The sequence below is a fragment of the Talaromyces proteolyticus genome (assembly GCF_021365285.1).
Source record: "Talaromyces proteolyticus strain PMI_201 chromosome Unknown BGW36scaffold_11, whole genome shotgun sequence".
Taxonomy (NCBI): Eukaryota; Fungi; Ascomycota; class Eurotiomycetes; order Eurotiales; family Trichocomaceae; genus Talaromyces; species Talaromyces proteolyticus.
In genome coordinates this window covers 547,542-564,788 of record NW_025764287.1, presented here as the reverse complement: position 1 = coordinate 564,788, position 17,247 = coordinate 547,542, and the positions used below count along the sequence as shown (strand labels likewise).

At 43.8% G+C, this 17,247-nt stretch overlaps 7 protein-coding genes across 7 annotated transcripts; 1 reads left to right on the top strand and 6 right to left on the bottom strand.

Moving 5' to 3' along the window:
• Positions 1–2,331: 2,331 nt before the first annotated feature.
• On the bottom strand, positions 2,332–3,284 carry BGW36DRAFT_400105 (uncharacterized protein; the record flags this gene model as incomplete). The annotated part of the gene is made up of 5 exons (XM_046218603.1): positions 2,332–2,532; positions 2,614–2,661; positions 2,821–2,987; positions 3,030–3,175; positions 3,199–3,284. The coding sequence occupies 5 exons, from the start codon at positions 3,282–3,284 to the stop codon at positions 2,332–2,334; spliced, it is 648 nt and encodes a 215-aa protein (XP_046067993.1).
• Positions 3,285–3,689: 405 nt separating this feature from the next.
• On the bottom strand, positions 3,690–4,851 carry BGW36DRAFT_386756 (uncharacterized protein). The gene is made up of 4 exons (XM_046217033.1): positions 4,522–4,851; positions 4,437–4,457; positions 4,336–4,370; positions 3,690–4,278 (listed from the first exon to the last, which is right to left on the bottom strand). Exons 1-4 carry the CDS (start codon positions 4,547–4,549, stop codon positions 3,853–3,855), a joined length of 510 nt encoding a protein of 169 aa, XP_046067992.1. The 5' UTR covers positions 4,550–4,851; the 3' UTR covers positions 3,690–3,852.
• Positions 4,852–4,900: 49 nt separating this feature from the next.
• On the bottom strand, positions 4,901–7,041 carry BGW36DRAFT_419387 (putative pantothenate transporter; the record flags this gene model as incomplete). The annotated part of the gene is made up of 8 exons (XM_046219456.1): positions 4,901–5,284; positions 5,342–5,415; positions 5,491–6,155; positions 6,223–6,296; positions 6,359–6,558; positions 6,620–6,713; positions 6,775–6,946; positions 7,016–7,041. The coding sequence occupies 8 exons, from the start codon at positions 7,039–7,041 to the stop codon at positions 5,021–5,023; spliced, it is 1,569 nt and encodes a 522-aa protein (XP_046067991.1). The 3' UTR covers positions 4,901–5,020.
• A 548-nt stretch (positions 7,042–7,589) lies between these two features.
• Positions 7,590–9,231, bottom strand: BGW36DRAFT_400103 (putative dipeptidase; the record flags this gene model as incomplete). Its single annotated transcript, XM_046218602.1, has 4 exons — positions 7,590–7,853; positions 7,940–8,611; positions 8,679–9,103; positions 9,189–9,231. 4 exons carry the CDS (start codon positions 9,229–9,231, stop codon positions 7,590–7,592), a joined length of 1,404 nt encoding a protein of 467 aa, XP_046067990.1.
• A 498-nt stretch (positions 9,232–9,729) lies between these two features.
• BGW36DRAFT_386753 (uncharacterized protein) lies at positions 9,730–11,958 on the bottom strand. The gene has a single exon (XM_046217032.1). It carries the CDS (start codon positions 11,925–11,927, stop codon positions 10,002–10,004), a length of 1,926 nt encoding a protein of 641 aa, XP_046067989.1. The 5' UTR covers positions 11,928–11,958; the 3' UTR covers positions 9,730–10,001.
• A 32-nt stretch (positions 11,959–11,990) lies between these two features.
• Positions 11,991–14,348, bottom strand: BGW36DRAFT_386751 (cytochrome P450). The gene is made up of 5 exons (XM_046217031.1): positions 13,602–14,348; positions 13,413–13,549; positions 13,009–13,357; positions 12,654–12,945; positions 11,991–12,571 (listed from the first exon to the last, which is right to left on the bottom strand). Exons 1-5 carry the CDS (start codon positions 14,157–14,159, stop codon positions 12,264–12,266), a joined length of 1,644 nt encoding a protein of 547 aa, XP_046067988.1. The 5' UTR covers positions 14,160–14,348; the 3' UTR covers positions 11,991–12,263.
• A 120-nt stretch (positions 14,349–14,468) lies between these two features.
• On the top strand, positions 14,469–16,779 carry BGW36DRAFT_386748 (putative vitamin H transporter). Its single transcript, XM_046217030.1, has 6 exons — positions 14,469–14,991; positions 15,054–15,210; positions 15,266–15,503; positions 15,556–15,612; positions 15,671–15,949; positions 16,014–16,779. The coding sequence occupies exons 1-6, from the start codon at positions 14,817–14,819 to the stop codon at positions 16,572–16,574; spliced, it is 1,467 nt and encodes a 488-aa protein (XP_046067987.1). The 5' UTR covers positions 14,469–14,816; the 3' UTR covers positions 16,575–16,779.
• Positions 16,780–17,247: the final 468 nt, after the last annotated feature.

Genomic DNA, 17,247 nt, shown 5'->3' with positions numbered 1-17,247 from the left:
ACCGTTGTGCCTTTGGGGATGAAGTAGCTATCGATCCAATCATCTGTAAATTTCCGTTAACGCCGAACGCATATAGCGATGTAGAAGATTGGTCTACCTTTAGCGGCCACACGAGGAAAGGCTAAAGGCACAACGGGCCGCCATCTCTGGGCCTCTTTCACTATGGTCGCCACGTAGGGCAGCTGCGAGTAGTCTGACTAGACTGGGGTTCGATCGTCACCGACTACAACGTCGATTTCCTCCTGTACAATCCTCAGGACATGGCACCATCTAGTCATAGCACGGACAAACGCAGGAATAAGTGAGCTCGTCGTGTCTCACCCTGCTTCCATCAATACGCCAGCGAGGAAGTAGAGTTGATGGCGATTCAGATCGAGATTGTCGGCTTCGTCTAGCAGGGAGTCTATGAGTGATTCTCTTCTCCCCTTCAGCTTGTGACGCTCTCGAACACGGCCAAGCACACTCGCATAAGTCTTATTCATCTGGTCGCTCGCGTTCTTGGATCTTGCTATCCAGTTGCTAAAAGTTCTTTGGGGCACATAATGAAAGACATGGATAAATATCAACAGGAGGAGTGGCACCAGGCTCCATCAATAATGTTTGGCAATGCGGACAGTCTATTAGTTCTCTACCTTTCTAACATCCTGCTTTTCGATCTCTTCTTGAACGGCCGTGCGCTGACGCAAGAAAGAGTTTCTTTACATTGTGATGGACAAATAGGACTCTACGGAAAAGAGACTGGAAATCAGATGCTATATGTGCATGTGGAAATATTCATTGGAACTAGTCTAATATACGCTGCCAAAGAGAGCATCGCAAGAGGGTCAAACCCCTTGTACTTTCCGGTGCTATTGTGGCTGGTGCTACGAAGACTACTCCGGCGTATCTAGGAACGAATTGGAGCATATCCAGTTGAATTTTCAGGCCAAATTTTTTAGATTTGACACTTAACAGAGTCAGGATATTGTCAACGTGCAGAATCCCTTGATCGGTACCGCAGCCTGTTGGATTTTAGGTCTATGTCACAGCGGCGAGATCGAACGTGGGAATTAAATCTTGTGATAGGTGTATTTAAAAGAGTATTCAATCCAATCGATACTCAGTAGACTACCTTTTGTCTCTCTGTGAACTATACATGCATCGTTTCGCAATTCGCTTTCCCTTGCCATAGCCCGCCTTTTGTTGATATTATTGTTGCAAGATGTCGCATCTACCACAACAGATCGACAATTCAGCTGAAATGGTGTGACAAACGGTATGCGGCCCATAGTCTTGACGAGAGCCGGTGTCGCAAGCTCGGTATCGCCTGCTACTCCTAATTTTTATAATAAACTCTCGGATCTCAGGCCCATATCAGATATCAATGCTTTATTTGTAGCAATACTAGCGTTTACCACTTAGTTCTGTTCCTCATAAATTAAGAGCGAGTGGAATTTGGGATATAAAAATGTGAAAGATATCTATCCTTGGTTTTAATATTTTTTAATCTTAGCTTTTATCTATATCAACGGAGTACTTGAAAAATACAAAGATAAACCTCTGTTTTTAAGTGTTCTTTAAGCTCTTATAACTACTATACACTACCAATTGACTGAAAGTATATGTAGGAAAGCATGGAGATTACTTAAAACATACATTTGACTGGCCTATAATTAAATCTTTGGTAGATTTTAATAAGGTCATAGACCTTACAGATATAGATATACAACAATGGTGCTATGAGGAAGAAACATGACGCACCTAATAAGATATCTAAGGAATAGATGTATTTGAAAGTATTATTTAATAAACACCTCTTATAATGAATGGATCCTAGATAGAGATATTACTCTTGGTCAAAGATTAACACTGATTTGAAGGCCGGCCGTTGCTGTGTTTCGTCTGACTGCACTTTCATCTTCAACGTTACTACCATCCCGCACGCAACCTGTGCGGACAAATTCTTTACACCGTTGGCCGATTTGCCCCACAGGAAACGGCCATAGCTATCGCTTTACTCCGTATTTGAACCCCCCCCCCCTTCCCAAATTCTCATTTTATCATAGACTAGGCAATGTTACTCAGCTAGAAGAATGTGAGGACAATAAAAAACATCTGAAATTGTATTAATTTCCACTTCAAGCTCGGAGAAAGGAGCCAAATTGATTTAAAGCTCCCCAAAAAAGTTTATACGCCTCATTGGTGTTTTAAAAAGTGCTGATCAAAGCTTAATAATTTCATCAATCGGATGTGTAGTTTAGAGAATGTATTTGGACTTTAGAGTAACCGGAGCTTCGGTTCATAATTGTGGATATCACATTGCGTCCTTCATAACCTTCAGGAAATTCGCTCCTAGATCTTCAAAATTGCCTTTCCAAAAGGTTTCCAGTAGAACATGCCTACCAAGCCTTCTGTAGCATTATCGATTTCATCCGTCTCAGATATCACGGTCTTGATAACGCCATCGTGAATCCACCTGTGCATCTTTTCATAAAATCGAGGCCCTGACCTCTGGATGAGTTCACCCACAATAAATCCCACCCTGGTCAGATACTTGATTAAGATAAGGTGAATGTTTTTAACAGTATATTAACCCTCAAGGGCCTTATAATATTAGAAGATCATGTAACACACTACGATACAACCGTGGGGTTTCAGGGCCTTAAGCGCCGCATCAAGTTGCTCATCACGGTATTTTTATAATAAATATCTATCCCTTTTGGCGATAAATGAGGGAGAGCACCACCGGTTTCCCCTATTTTGTAGCTGAAACTACCGTCAAAGCTCAGCTCCCGTGTAATGAAGTCCAGTTTCTCATCAGAACCAAAAATGCCCGATAACAGTTGGCCCTTGAAGCTTGGAAATTTGGCCGACGGTCTGACCAACTGCTCCACTTGCGGTTGAAACGAAGATGGTTTCTCCTTTGAGGGGCTTTGCAGTTTCAAAGAGGGACGCGTAAGCAGTGAGCCCCGGCACATCAAGCGCACCTAGTGATAAACTACTGAACTCTTCATCCTTAATAGTCATATATTCCTAGATTGGAAGAGCACCAAGAATGTCACCTTCTTTGTAACTAGAGAAGCTCGACCCAATCACTTTCGTAACTCCTCGGGAAGAAATAGGATCGCCAAGTTTAAATGCAGCAATATACGACTTTACCCCTGGCCGCACACGACCACGCAAGTACGGGTCAAGACTTGAATAAAGAACTTTCAGAACCACCCATTTTCTGCCAGAGGATTAGAAATGACTTCTTCCATAGTTAAATGCTCTCCAAGGATAGGGTACGTGGTGGGAGCTTTCATGAATAAAGGAGCTTTATTCGTCAAGGTGAAAAGAATTTGGATTATGAAACGACTTGGAATGTGTTTGGAGCGGGTAAGCTAAATATTTTTTGAATGTATATGCACAAACCCAGAAATGATGCATTTTCTCGTTTTATTCTACGTTCTCATCGGCCGGTGTAACCGTCTCTCCGCATCGGATGGTGATCTATCCGAAACAAATTAAACACCCTGCCATCCAGAGTGTCGTCGATACAGCCTTAGTTATACCCATTTGCACGATCAATCATCACTACGTGCCATTCACTACGCCTCGGTAAGTGGCAAATATGCGGTCTAGGAGAGCCATTCTTCGGTTTTTTGCTAGAGTTTGTTTTTCTTGGGGTCTCAACTAAGAAGGATTCAACCTCCAGAGATTTTCTGGCGGCATAGTTTAGATTCCAAAAGCAAGATCATACTCTATATAGCTTTACAATCCTTGTTAAGCGTTGATATTCGTGTTATACCTTACAGACCAACATTCGCAGACCGATAATAAGTAAACTGATAATTTCCATACCTAGTGTGCGACCTGATTGCGAATTCGATACTAAGATTTCCTAGGAGTCTTCTTTATTTGTGTGTTCCGTGGACCTCCGCAACTTAAAAAAGGCATGAAGTCAAGATTCTGTTGAGTTTCCTCCGGTAGCCCCTTGTAAACTCTACCCTCAATTCTGTTGTCACGTAATGAAGCTGAACTGATTGGATCTGTTAAGACCCAGCCCCAACACCAGAAAAAGTTGTTCATTAGATCGGATTCTTTCGGATGATGCGGTGGAGATTTATAGTGTGTGTTGGAAAATCTATCATCAACGCCTCGAGGGTGTTGATTAATTTTTGAAACGAGGTCTGCTTCACTGGATGTGATTCCTTCTTTGATATCTCCTATACACGAGGCCGATGGACTTGAGGGGTTCCAATAGATATATCTGGGGGTTTTCGTATCAACTCTACCGGCATTGGAATGTCTTGTGCGCTAAATAATTTTGTTAGAATGTCAGGAGAGTATGACAAGCTTTACCCAATAACTGACCTGTACGCGCTCCTCTTCGTTATCTCCGGGTTTAACTTTGGAAACGTGAACATCTTATTAATGTCTGAAGTGAGAGAATCGAATGCTACCTGGTGACTAACCATAATGTTTGTCGAAAACGTCTGTTGGCAGAAAAAAATTGTCATCTAAAGGCACACATTTCTTTTATAAATCGGAGATGCTTACATCCAAATGGTGCAACGGAATATTCCATTTCTATGTCGACCAATTGCTAAATGTGCACCCGTCAAGTTGACGGGTACGAGGGAAATATCAATTAATCATTCAATCCACAGTGTAAAATAATTCCCGAAAGATACCTCGGGTTTACCTACTTCAAGCCTGGAAACTTTATGCAATTGTCATATGTTCTGCAGGTTAGTACTGTCAAAATTGTCCAATCAGAAAAATGTGGATGTGCATTGGGTTAAGTGATGGGTTATTTGCTACGGCTCAACTTTAAGGCCGCATACAGGGACTACTAGGATGTCCTGGATCGACCGCGGCAATTTAACCCCCCCCTCCCCCCCAAATGTGTACCTAGGGGCGTATTATGTAGCCCAAGGTATACAAAAAACATCTATCTATCAAAGGAACGGTTCGAATGGTGAAACTCCATAGATGATGACTCTGGATTCCCTTTTTAGCGCTATCCGCTCCCTTTCGCTTCAGTGTGCCTGCTACTTCAATGAACAAATCGGAAATCTAGCCTCGCACTTCCACGTTCCTTGGTCGTTTTGATATAGTTGTTTCTTTCATCACCAGTCATGGCATTCCAAATACGATCTCTTCGCCGATTCTGATAAACATAGTATAGTTTTGTTCCGAGAAAGACGAAAATAACAACGATGTTGATGATTAATAGATTAGTGTTTCCGCGATGGTATTTTGGTTTGTCATCTTCGCGATAGACGAAAAACGCACCAATGTCGCCAACTTGGACAGCCATCTTTTCAAACATAAGACATAAGTTATAATTTCATTTCATGTCAATAAGGCGACTTACATTGTATAGTGCGGCAGAGACGGAGCGCGTCCCAACACTGTTAGAGTTTGTAGATGTCCATCCGACAAGAATCGCTAAGGAACAGTTAACTTGATAAATTTCTTTTGTGGTAATATGATACCACCAACGTAGAATATACTAAAACATACCATGGCAATAAGGATAACTGAGTAACACCGTAACCAATGCATACGTGCCCCATGCGTCATCAATGACATTGGGCCAAAAACGTAAGGCGATGATACAAGGCAAAGTCCATATCCCTTGTAACATGGCCACTAAGGTTTTTTCATTCAACCATCCGGAGAGCCGTGTTAAAAGGAGTAGGGTCCCTATGTGAAGGACGTTGTATGGAATTGTTAGTAAATTTGTGGAAAATTTACTGAATCCGACTGAACGTAGCGTTAACGTAATATATGTACTAGGAGGTGATTGTGGGATATATGCTAAGAAGCCGATAAGATACAATGGCCACAGATGATAATCTGTTGCTGCATCCCATAGTCTTTGTGGTGTAATTGCTTGGCGATTATGCATGTCCCCTTTGGAAGGGTCGTCTCGTAGGACTCGATTCACAACAACAGCGACCTCGCGATCGTTGAACCATCCATGAGGACGGAACCATGTCTTGGTCTGAACAGCGGAGGCAGGCATCATGAAAAACGATACCAAACCAACAGCGAGAGTAATTAATCCTTCGATGAGAAATAACCATCGCCAACCTGCCCAGCCATGAACACCGCTAAGATGAAAAATGGCAAAAGCCAGCAGCGAAGTAACAATTGAAGTGAAAGATAATGTCGCCCAGAAGAAACTATACGTTGACAGTGTCAGTAGAGAATCGCACTCGTACTAGAGGGGTTTTGAATCCATAAAATTACCTCAGGCGGATGGGTAACTCTCTAGAAGTGTAGAAATAGGACAGCCATAGCACAATGTCGGGAATAAAACCCCCCTGTAGATTATGAGTTAGCCAACGATTTATTAGATGAATTTGGACAGAAATTTGAAACAAACTTCGAGAACACCTAGTAAAGCTCGTGTGACAAGAAAAGAGCGCCGACCAGTCAATGCGCATTGTGAGATGGCGACGATTGACCATAGGACAATCTGAGTTGGAATCCACCGATCTGGCCCGATCTTTTTCGATACAAGCTGTGAAGGTAATTCGGCAAACAAAAAAGCAAGCCGAAAGACTGTGTTTCCCCAATTGTAGTCTACACACGTGATTAGTAATGTAGCAAATTGGAGAATCAAACTCGGTGGAAGTCGGCTCACCATTCGTATTCAATTTAAGGTCGTCAAGAAATGTGTCAGATACGGCTTGGGTTAGATTGCCTCGATCCACTTGCAGTCCAAAAAACATCACGCACTAAATTTGAATTAATCATGAGAGTGAAAATAACAGGAATCAGAAGGAAAAATCCCCATACCGCCCATAAACAAACCCTCCAGTCTAGTCGCCGAACCAATTTTCTCTCCTCTTCCTCAGACCATGTCAAAGCTGGATCAAACACATGTCGACATTCATACTGTGACTTTTCATATGTTAACCGCCAGTACTCTGCGACCTCTGGATCAAGAAAGGGGTTTTTATCGGAATATCTGTCTCCAGAGATAGTTCGGAAAATAGCATCTGTATCCGCCTTTGTCTCTTCTGGGTTCGCCTTGAACGAGATATCGGTGTTAGTGATCGACATTTCTGGATGCGTCTCTCTGCTACCAAGGCTCAGGAGAGGTGTCGACTCTGTCGAGCGATCCGCTACTGTCGCCATGCTGATGAGGAGGTTCTTTATACCCTAGGCTCCCAGCAACAGAGCTTTAAGTCAGAGCACTAATAATCTGGTCAACTTGGCACTGCAAACTGAGATGGTGTTGCGGCCAATTAAGTATGGTGAGTTGGTCACTATTCAGATGGAGGAGGACACTACGCTGGCGGGCATCACGATTGCGTGCTCCTGGAGTGAAATGGGAAACACAACAAGCTACCCCTCACTGAAGATACAAGCAAATATTCGCCATATTACTGGGTCCGCAGTACAGCTCTTACAGGCATCGCAATATAGCGTGTGATTTTGCAATTGCGCCAAGCACGAGTATGTCTTCTTTGTGTCTAGTAATGCGATGCGTCTGTGCTTTCAAGTTTGTTGACGGAGGACGAGTTCCAAGACTAGAAATTCTTCAGTTGATCAAATGTTTAAACAGGAAAACCCTAATCCTGAAATTCCTCGGCTTGGTTTTTCTATTCTCAAGGCTGTCCTAAATAACTAGGAATCCTCTTTCCAATGCTATCTCGAAACATGGTCGGTGGACTCATCTCACTCCTTACCCATGTTCTCCCATCCCACAATGCTTCATTCGGCCTTGTGCCAGACGCTTGAATTCTTTCAGCTACGCGTTCCACTTCTTCCCACACACGTAGTATATTATCGCCGGCAAACTTGCGTATTTGGTCATCCGTCGCACCTCGTTCCATCAGCAATTCAACGAGACGAGGGTATTTGGACACGTCCTGGAATTCCAATACCCATTATAAGCTATAATGCTCTGAAGATTACAGGCATAAAATTATCGGGCAATAAATTGGAATAAACTCACCTCCAATCCCCGGGGCGTCACAGGCGTCCCATCAAAATCAGAGCCGACGCCAACATGGTCCCATCCGGCCACCTGGGCAACATGCCAGATATGGTCGACAACGTCGTGGATAGTAGCAGCATCAGGGCTGTCCGGTCGTAGAAAGCGATTGATAAAGGTTATCATGACCACCCCACCCTTCTCAGCGGTTTCCCGAAGAACATCATCAGGAGCAAACCTGAGGACCTTGGACAGGGCATAAGCTCCAGTATGCGAAAATATGATAGGCGCTTGACTGAGTCGAAGCGTATCCCGCATCGTTTCGTGTGATACGTGCGATAAATCAATCATCATACCGAGGCGATTCATCTCGGCTACATATTCCTCCCCAAACGCTGTGAGGCCTCTATCTTCGCCGCCAGCACTAACGGTACTTGCAGCAGTACCGAAGACATTGTCACAGTTGTGTGTCGTGGTGATGTATCGTGCCCCAAGGTCATACAGTTGTCGGAGTGACGCAAGCGAATTACCAACCTGATGACCTCCCTCGATGCCAATGAAACTGCCAATTTTCCCGTTGGCGAATGCCTCCCGTGCGCAAGTTGAGTTGGTACAGTAATGAAAAAGATCCGAATATTCGGCAACAAAACGTTTCGTGATGTCGATTTGTTCAAGCGTGTCACGAAGCGTCCACTACAGACTTTATAAGTATGATCTCCTATTCAAATACTTGTAAGGTATGGCAGGTAAGGGTGTGTACTGTAGGGTCTTCCAAAGGCACATCGTTTTTTGTAGCAGCATCTTTAGGACAATGAATATACGCTGACCAGAACTGTCCACCAACCATGCCACTGCGAAGCTTTTCGCGATCAGTATTACTCAAGAGGCCCGTATTGAACGTGAATCTGTCGTTGTATATCTGGTGCTTAAGCTCTGTGCGTATGAGGTAGGGAAGGTCATTATGACCATCGATGAGAGGCGTCGTGCTGAGAACATGTCTAGTCCGGGCAGCATAATCTGTAGGATCTATTTCAGGCGATGATTGTTGATTTATCATGAGGGGACTGAGAAACACGCTGGCGATAATTGCCCCAAGTGTTCCGAGCCCCCAAAACAAGGTTCTGCGGGACGTCGACGATGTTCCTGGTCTAGATAGTACTAAAGCTTGATTTGTAGTAGCACCTCCTAAAACCCCTGAAGCCGCATGGGTTGTGTCTAAATCAATCGTCGGCATTTTTTCAGTGTGAGATGATGAATGATAAAAATCAACCTAGGCAGCCGAAGTAATTGTGGTTGAACGAGAGGGAAGACATTAGTATGCAACTTGGATGTTTTCGCCTGTTTTCACCGACATCTTTTTTCAATGTTATCTTATCAATTGATTCGCCGACTGGATAGATATCCGGAATGTCTCCACGGACAACGAATAACTATAATTGATGTGATGTGCCTGTGGTGTCGGCGTCTCGGTATGTCGGGAACTACAAATTGTATCAACCCCATTGTTGTTAGATTTCAATGTCAGCTTTTTATGACTGATGTCACAATCCAAGCAGCATAAGCTCACGGTAGAGAATAGTTATGTTGGCGCAGTATTAAGATGCGTTATGAAGTCGCCACGTACATGTAGATAACCACGATAATTTGTTTATTGGCGGCTCGGTTGTCTTTAAAGATTTTGAATTTACATGGCATGAAATGTTGACGAAGGCCGCATAAGTGATGCTACATGGAATGTAACCCTTCGTTCAATATTGATCAGAACTCTTTATGTGAGCGTTTTTACGATTTTGTGCCATATTGAGTCTAGGTGTAACGATCTATAAGAGATATGCATTTTGAGGTATATGGATGATGGTTATCTAGATACATAGGGATATTGGGACCTAATTTATAGCACATGATATACAAGGAACGTATAAATCACGAAGCGGGAGTTTCAGAGTAGCGGAAACACATGGATCATAACACTAAATATGCAGCAGTCAAACCTTTAACCACGGTACCAAAAGGGCGCACCCTTAAGTAGTAAGGATTAGTTTGGTTCCTCGGTTGCAAAATTTTCTGATACAGGTTCATTTATCTATCCCCAAACCCAAGGCGCCAGTTCAGGCCAATCAAATTGTCCAGGCAGTGGCATCCATGTGTGAGCAGCTCCGGGTTGGAATATTATATCCGTGGAACGATTAACGGACTGAGCTTCATCTGCACCACCAGAAGGCAGCTCTGGCAGTTTCACGCTTGAATATTTAGATTTCGTTATCTGAAAGGTATCAATCGCAGTCTTTTTCAATCTTCGCTGAATGACTTTGTAAAGCGGCCACGTTTCACTAGACGATTTCAACAGCCCAACAATGAGACGTACTCGGGCACGATGTTGTTCCAAACAACTCAGAGATGTATCAATGCGAGCATGAGCGCGGAATGTTGCTAGTTGCACAAGCCCGCAAAGGGAGAGGCTAAATGCAAACAAGGGACTATTCTTCTGCATGGACGTGCAAAGCGAAAAGAGGTTAGAAAGACGTTTTGAAGCTTCCGTCGCTTTTATGCCGTGAATATGCCTAGTGGAAGAGGGAGGAAGCCTTTGTGATAATGGGCCATAGAGAACATTGATATCTGTATCGTCTCTGTTGATGAACACGCCGTCTAAGTTGAGGTTACTCCTTGGAAAATGTAGAAGAATGGCAGCTGTTTGTATGACCATATGAGCCTGAAGCAACATCTCATCGATTTCGCCATAAGCGTTAACAATTTCAGCTTTGCTAGCTGGAAGATAGTGTGCCCAACTAGCGAGTGTGTTGTCAACAGCTTGAACCTTGTCCCGTTTGGCATTGTTTTGGTCCCTTACCGCGACAACTTGTACGAGGATATCTATCGCGTCGATGCGGTATGTAAAAGATGAAAGGATGCCACTTGCGTGCGTTTCCAAAATCCCTTCTCCGCCTTCCTGTTCACCAAATACTCGAGACTCGAGTTCTTGACGAGAATAGGGACTAGGAATACGTTTCCCTTCCGCGTAAACAGTTTCTTCGCAAGGCATCTCGACGTCACATTTCTTGACACTGATGTTGAAATTTGACATGTCTCTATAATCAAATGCTGTGATCAAACCATCTAGCACATATAGCTCCCACCATGTTCTCCTCGCACTTTCAGCTTTAATATCTATCCCATTTTGTACGTAGCTAAAGTCTGCAAATGATTTCCCGTTCATTCCTAAGCCTGTAGCTGCATCTATGGCCTGCAAAAGCCACTTGCGTGCCTCCTGGGCATTTGCATTGCTGTAGAACGCTATGGCCAACAGTAACTTGGCTTGCACAAGCGCGAGCGAGACTTGTCCATCTCTTGCTTTGTTTAGTTCATCGGTCGCCAGGGTCCCCAAGGCTGCTGTTGGAATAGTGGAGTAATGGCTGCCAATGTACTGGATAACCAAATTCAGATATCGAGGGTATTGGTGACCTTCATCATATACGATCTTTGGAAGCAGTATCGGATGGCTGCGATGGAAGTTTTCATAGTAAAGCTCCACAAGGGTGTCGTCCGCTGGGATCCTAACTGCCCCATCGCTGCTAGCAGCAAATTGCTCTTGCGCAGTGTATAGCGACCCGGGAGGTGGTGTTCCTTCGTATTGCGAGATCGCAATTGGGGTGTCAATAGTGACGCTTCTGTTTGTATCTTGCTCGATACTCCCTGGCCAGGGTCTATTCAAATTGAACAGTGCTGCTGCCGGCGATGATTCAGCCTGGAGCTGTTGGGTAGATGATATGATCACATCGTGACAATCGTTGTTATTGGTTTCCACAATGTCTTGATTATCGCTTGGCACGATAGGATATTTTCGCTTTCCACCCCTTCTTGACTTCAAGTAACGGCAATTACAACCCCACTCCAAGCACCGCGAGCAAACGGGGAGCCGCGCGTCGCATTTGAGATGTCTACGGCGACATTCCGTACATGCCAAGGAGGCAGGGCGCGGGTATCTCAGCTTCTCGCGAGCCTGGGGGGGCATATTCAATTGATGGTCATCTAGAGTGCGAAACGGCGACTGCGAATTTTAATATCTATCTACACCCTCCACTGCAGTTACTCTGCCCAATTAGACAGTGAAATACTAATTAACAACGCACATCACGTGCCTTAGAACAGAAAGTGGCGTGTTTATATGTATCACGCCATTATATATTCGAATAGCGTCAAGCGGGGTGCGTCGGCGAGTCGGAGGAAACACGGAATGTCTCCGAGTGGGCAATTTTGTAAATCTACCCAGGCGCCTGTCAAGTAGAACAATCATGATCCACATCCATACCTTAATGGTGATAATGATTTCTGAAGACATCGTATTCACTCAGAATGGGAATTGTCCCCTCGGTACGAATCTGGCCTTGGTGATTTTCGGCGACGTAGACGTGATTCTGGAGTCGCTGGCACCGTCAATCGGGTGCGCAACGCCTTTCGGCTGGCCTTCATCCGCTGGCAGAATGTGGAAATGCGCTATTAAGTGCAAAAATGCAAGATAAAGCGCTTTATGGGCCAGATTTGAAGCGACACACATACGGGATCCCATTCCAAAGGCGAACTGATGGGCATGCGGATCTTCGCTCTCCAACCAGCGTTCGGGACTAAACGAGAAAGGGTCTTTGAAAAGATCAGGGTCTTACGAGGTGGCTCATGTCAGTTTTAATGCATCATATCATTTGATATACCAAGAGTAATGTGCGTGAAAAAGTGTGCTTACCGCGATTGCATGCCCATGAATTCAATATGACCATCGTTCCCTTGGGAATGATAGTCCCATTGTACTTTACAGGTGCAGTAACCTCTTTTGGCATCGCCAGGCGGAGGATAGTATAGTATCTATTCAATTCCTTGGTAAACGCATCTACATAAGGAACTTTTCCATTTCCGAAGGGGTCGTTGTCGAGAACTTGAGATTCCTTAATCTCTTGAAATGCCTTGTCTTGAATTTCAGGATTATGGGCGAGAAAAATAATTCCCCACGCAATCGTTGGTGTATTGCTATCCGCACCCTATATGCCAGTAATTCTCAATTCAGCAAAGTAAATAACAACGAGAACATTAGATGAACATACCGCCATGATACTGAGGCTAACACTGAGCCGCTCTGAGTCCGACAGATTTCTAGTCTCGGGGTTTCTCAGCATATTCCCTTGAATACATGGCTTGTCGGTATTCTTGTCGATTTCAGACTTTAGAGTCTCCAGTAAAGATGCATGGTATTGTAGTCGTCGTTTTCCAATATCCAATGCTTTCTGTAACGAGTTTCCAGGAAGTAACAGCAGTAACGGGTCTAGTACCCGAAGCAAAGGCACATAGTTCTTGACATTACTTGATGTCGAACGATACTTCCCTACTTCGGACTCAACAGCGTTGATCTCATTAATTAGCGGGTTTCCGTCGAAATTTTTTTGATTAGATGCTCTGAATGTGCGTCAGCTACTGAGAATCATCGCCATCAGAGGATCTGGTTTTATACCGGGCACCATAATTCAAGGTCAGTGACAAGTTCATAGAGAAACGCCGAGCGAATGAGTGGAATTCAATTGGCGTGTCTCCATTTTTGCACGCTTGCCTCAATTCTTGTATAAATTCACTGGACTCCAATCTCAGAATCTGGGATAGTTAGTTAAATGTACTTTCTTTTCCTGGGCACGGTGACTTTTACTGGGGCGTATGAATCTACTTGTATGATATTGAGAGCAGAGGCAGCTGCTTTGCGTCTTTTCTTGCAGCTTTCATCCCACGGGCTCGTCCCGATACTGGCAATCTCTTTGCTAACAAATTTGTGGAAAACATAGAAGAGAGGTCTTGAGTTGAACGCCGCGCTTTCACGTATGAGAAGATCTTTTGCAGCTGCAGCATTATTAATGACAAGTATCGGAACATTGCCTAGCTGAATTTGAAAAGTCGGTCCATATTTCAGGGACCAAAGACGATATTTTTCCGGGGGTGAAACTGTTTGAATTTGATGTAGATTCCCAATCAATGGAAGGCCAATCGGGCCCGGAATTCCGCTAATGCGGATAGCCCATCGATAATATTCGTTTCCGATGAATAGTACTATAATTATGATGAGTATTGTTTGAGAGTAGACTAATATCGTCGCATTTGTAATGCCGACCGACGAGGTCACGGCTTCGTGCAGGGATCGCAATGCAATGGCCATTTTTATGTCGTCGTGTAATATGGGTTGATAGGTAGCTGCCGTAGCTAAGTCATTCATCCATGTATCTAAACATTGAAAATGTCAGACTACTATTCTGCGGAAGAGATGTTCGATCTTGTATAAAGAATTGCCCTTAATGATCGCACGATTTAGTGACTTATCACGCCATGATTATTATCAATTGAGAACCTGTGAATCTGGCAAGTCATGTCCCTTGCTATCAATCTAGGAAAAGTTCCGTACCACTATTTAACCCCACCATTGATAATTCACCAACAGGATTATGAATCCGTCTCCCGCCTTTACTGTCTATATCCCCGAGTTCCCGACTCGCCGATTCGGAACAAGGGGTCCACGGAGTCCACATTATCCAACGCGCGCCGTGCGGTTGATAGAGGGCACGCTGGAAAGAAAGGCACCCTCACTACGGCCACTGAAGATGGATGATTTAGAGACTTTTTGATGGAAAATTGCGACATCACTGGGCTTATTGCGCGACACAAAGTCATTGATCGTTGTTCTGTGTCTCAAGAATGGCATCCCGAAATACGTCAGATTTTTTCCGGACTATCAATCTCTTATTTGCCTATATATAACCACACACAGCCATGAGTCTGGACTTCAATTAAACTCTCTTCGCTGTTGCTCAACTCGGAGCTAGAGCTGACATTCTACCCATCAATATTAATATATTTGGTTAAATTTCGTTTGACAATGGGCGATTTGAAACTAGCCAATACCCCTAGCATTAAGTCTATGCCATCAGATCAAGGGAACCATTCCAATGAGAGGAGTAACCCTGATATAATCGATGGGAACGAGTATATAGATCCCAAGATCGAGCGATCGCTAGTCCGCAAATTCGACATTTTTATCCTTCCGATGTGTGGTACGTGTTTCCCTGGATTATGTAAAGTCTCTAGAAACGAAACTCATAATATCATGCTACAGCCTTGGTTTACTATACTCATACGCTTGATCGAGCGAACCTGGGAAATGCCAAAACTATGGGTATTCAGACAGACTTGGGCCTCATCAACAATGAGTTCTCATTGGTGCTCATTTTGTTCTATATACCATATGGAATCTGTAATATTCCAGCTGCTCTGTTGGTTTTCCTTTATTTATCAGTACTTCTTGTCTCTTAACAAGAATTTATTTAGTCTTGCAAAACGCTTTAACCCGGCACGCGTTATCCCTCTCATGATGGGAACTTGGGGTGCACTATCTACGATAACCGCTTCGACTACAAATTTCGGCGGCCTACTGACTGTCCGTATTCTTATCGGAATAGTGGAAGCTAGTTTTATGCCTTGTGTATATTTGTACTACTCCTTATTTTATACAAGGAAAGAACTTGCGTTGAGAACAGCGGCATGGGGGTTTACTGGGTTTATTGCGGTATGATTGGTTTAAACGGTGTAAATCAGATCAATATCCTTACCATGAACAGGGTGCGACGAGTGGTCTTATAGCATGGGATGTATCCCAATGGCATCGATCCCTTAGTGTGAGTATTATGAGCCATTTTCTGTGAATGAACATGTTAACAAAACGTACTGGTATAGGGTTGGCAATATCTTTTCCTTATCGAAGGTGGCATGACAGTTGCCATTTCAGTCATTGTCTTCTTCGTCCTACCACGAGATACAAGCTCAAAATTTTTCACAGCTGACGAGCAGCGAGTAGCTCGAATCCGACTTAGTCGTGAGTCAGAACTTGAGGGTGTTGGTAAAATTGAGTGGGAAACTGCTTTCGCCGTGCTATCCAATTGGCATGTATGGGCTTTTGCCGCAATGGCATTCCTGTGTGGTGTAGGGGTGGCGAGCGCGTCCAATTTCCTCCCGGTCAGACATTTCTTCTTTTATATTCCTCCTGGTGGTTACAAGACATTCTCTAATGGATCAAAAGACTATGGTGAAGCGCATTGCAACAACGACACCAAAAGCGAACCTGTACACCGTCGGCCCCAACCTAGTCGCTGCAGCAGTACAGATAGTCTCTTCATGGATATCGGATCGCTATCAGCAACGTGCCCTTGTCTCATTCTTCACGTTGCTTGTGTCTATGGTTGGGTTTATCTTGCTCGCTACCCTCGACCTCGTCCATAACACGCGAGTTGGCTATTTCATTACCTATCTTATTACATTTGGTACCTACATGCCAGAGCTTCTTATGCCACTATGGCTGAGTAGCAACCTGACCAGTGCGTCTGCACGAGCTGTGGCTTTAGGTCTATTTATCGGCGGGCAAAATATTGGTGGTATCCTTTCTAGTGCAGTATTCCGCGATGAATACGCACCGGTATATAAGCCAGCACTGATTACCGTAGCAATATGTCAAGGCATTTTGTTACTAGCACTGCTAGCGATGAGACAGACTTATGTGACATTGAATCGCAAACTAGCAAGAGGAGAGATTGGCCCGGTCAAGGGAATGGAAAATAACCCTGGGTTCCGATATGCAATTTAAACTTAGTACACTGATAGGAAAAGCAAATCACATAGTTATAGGGTTTCGATCAACTCTATGCATAAGGTTCCTACATGAATAGTTTTGATATTCCCTCTGTGTTTGTATTTCCTTTACTGAGAATGACACCCACGTCTCATCCCATCTCTATGAAAGTTTTATTGGGTAGGACAGCTGTTAAATCCATTACACCTCTAGAGGATGCTTTAGTCTTACAAAACAACTATCAACTTCATTATCTTCTAAAGGCTTATCCTCAGTTATTATCATGATCTATGGGTTTCAACCATTCGGAAACCACTTCTATGATGGACTGAAGTTATCTGTTTACTTTTTTCCTATATGGACTCTCTGTCTACTGCAGTTGTGGCATGATTATGGGATTACATCAGAGTGGAACAATTCTGATGCCGTCCAAGGCACCGTTTCTTTGATAGCTGGATATCCTTTTGTATCTTGGAGCTATCATCTATATATTATCAGAATAAATATCTTATAGACCGTTACAGCGCTGTACGATAATGAAAAGTATTCCCTAGTAAAAAGGCCTCCTCATTAGTAACCGTGTGCTTTTATAGCTTAAAATTGACACAATCACAATTTTGTACATATACCAGAGCTATCTGTGCGGCGATATGCATAAATATTCAAGGTTGCGTGACGAGTCAGATTT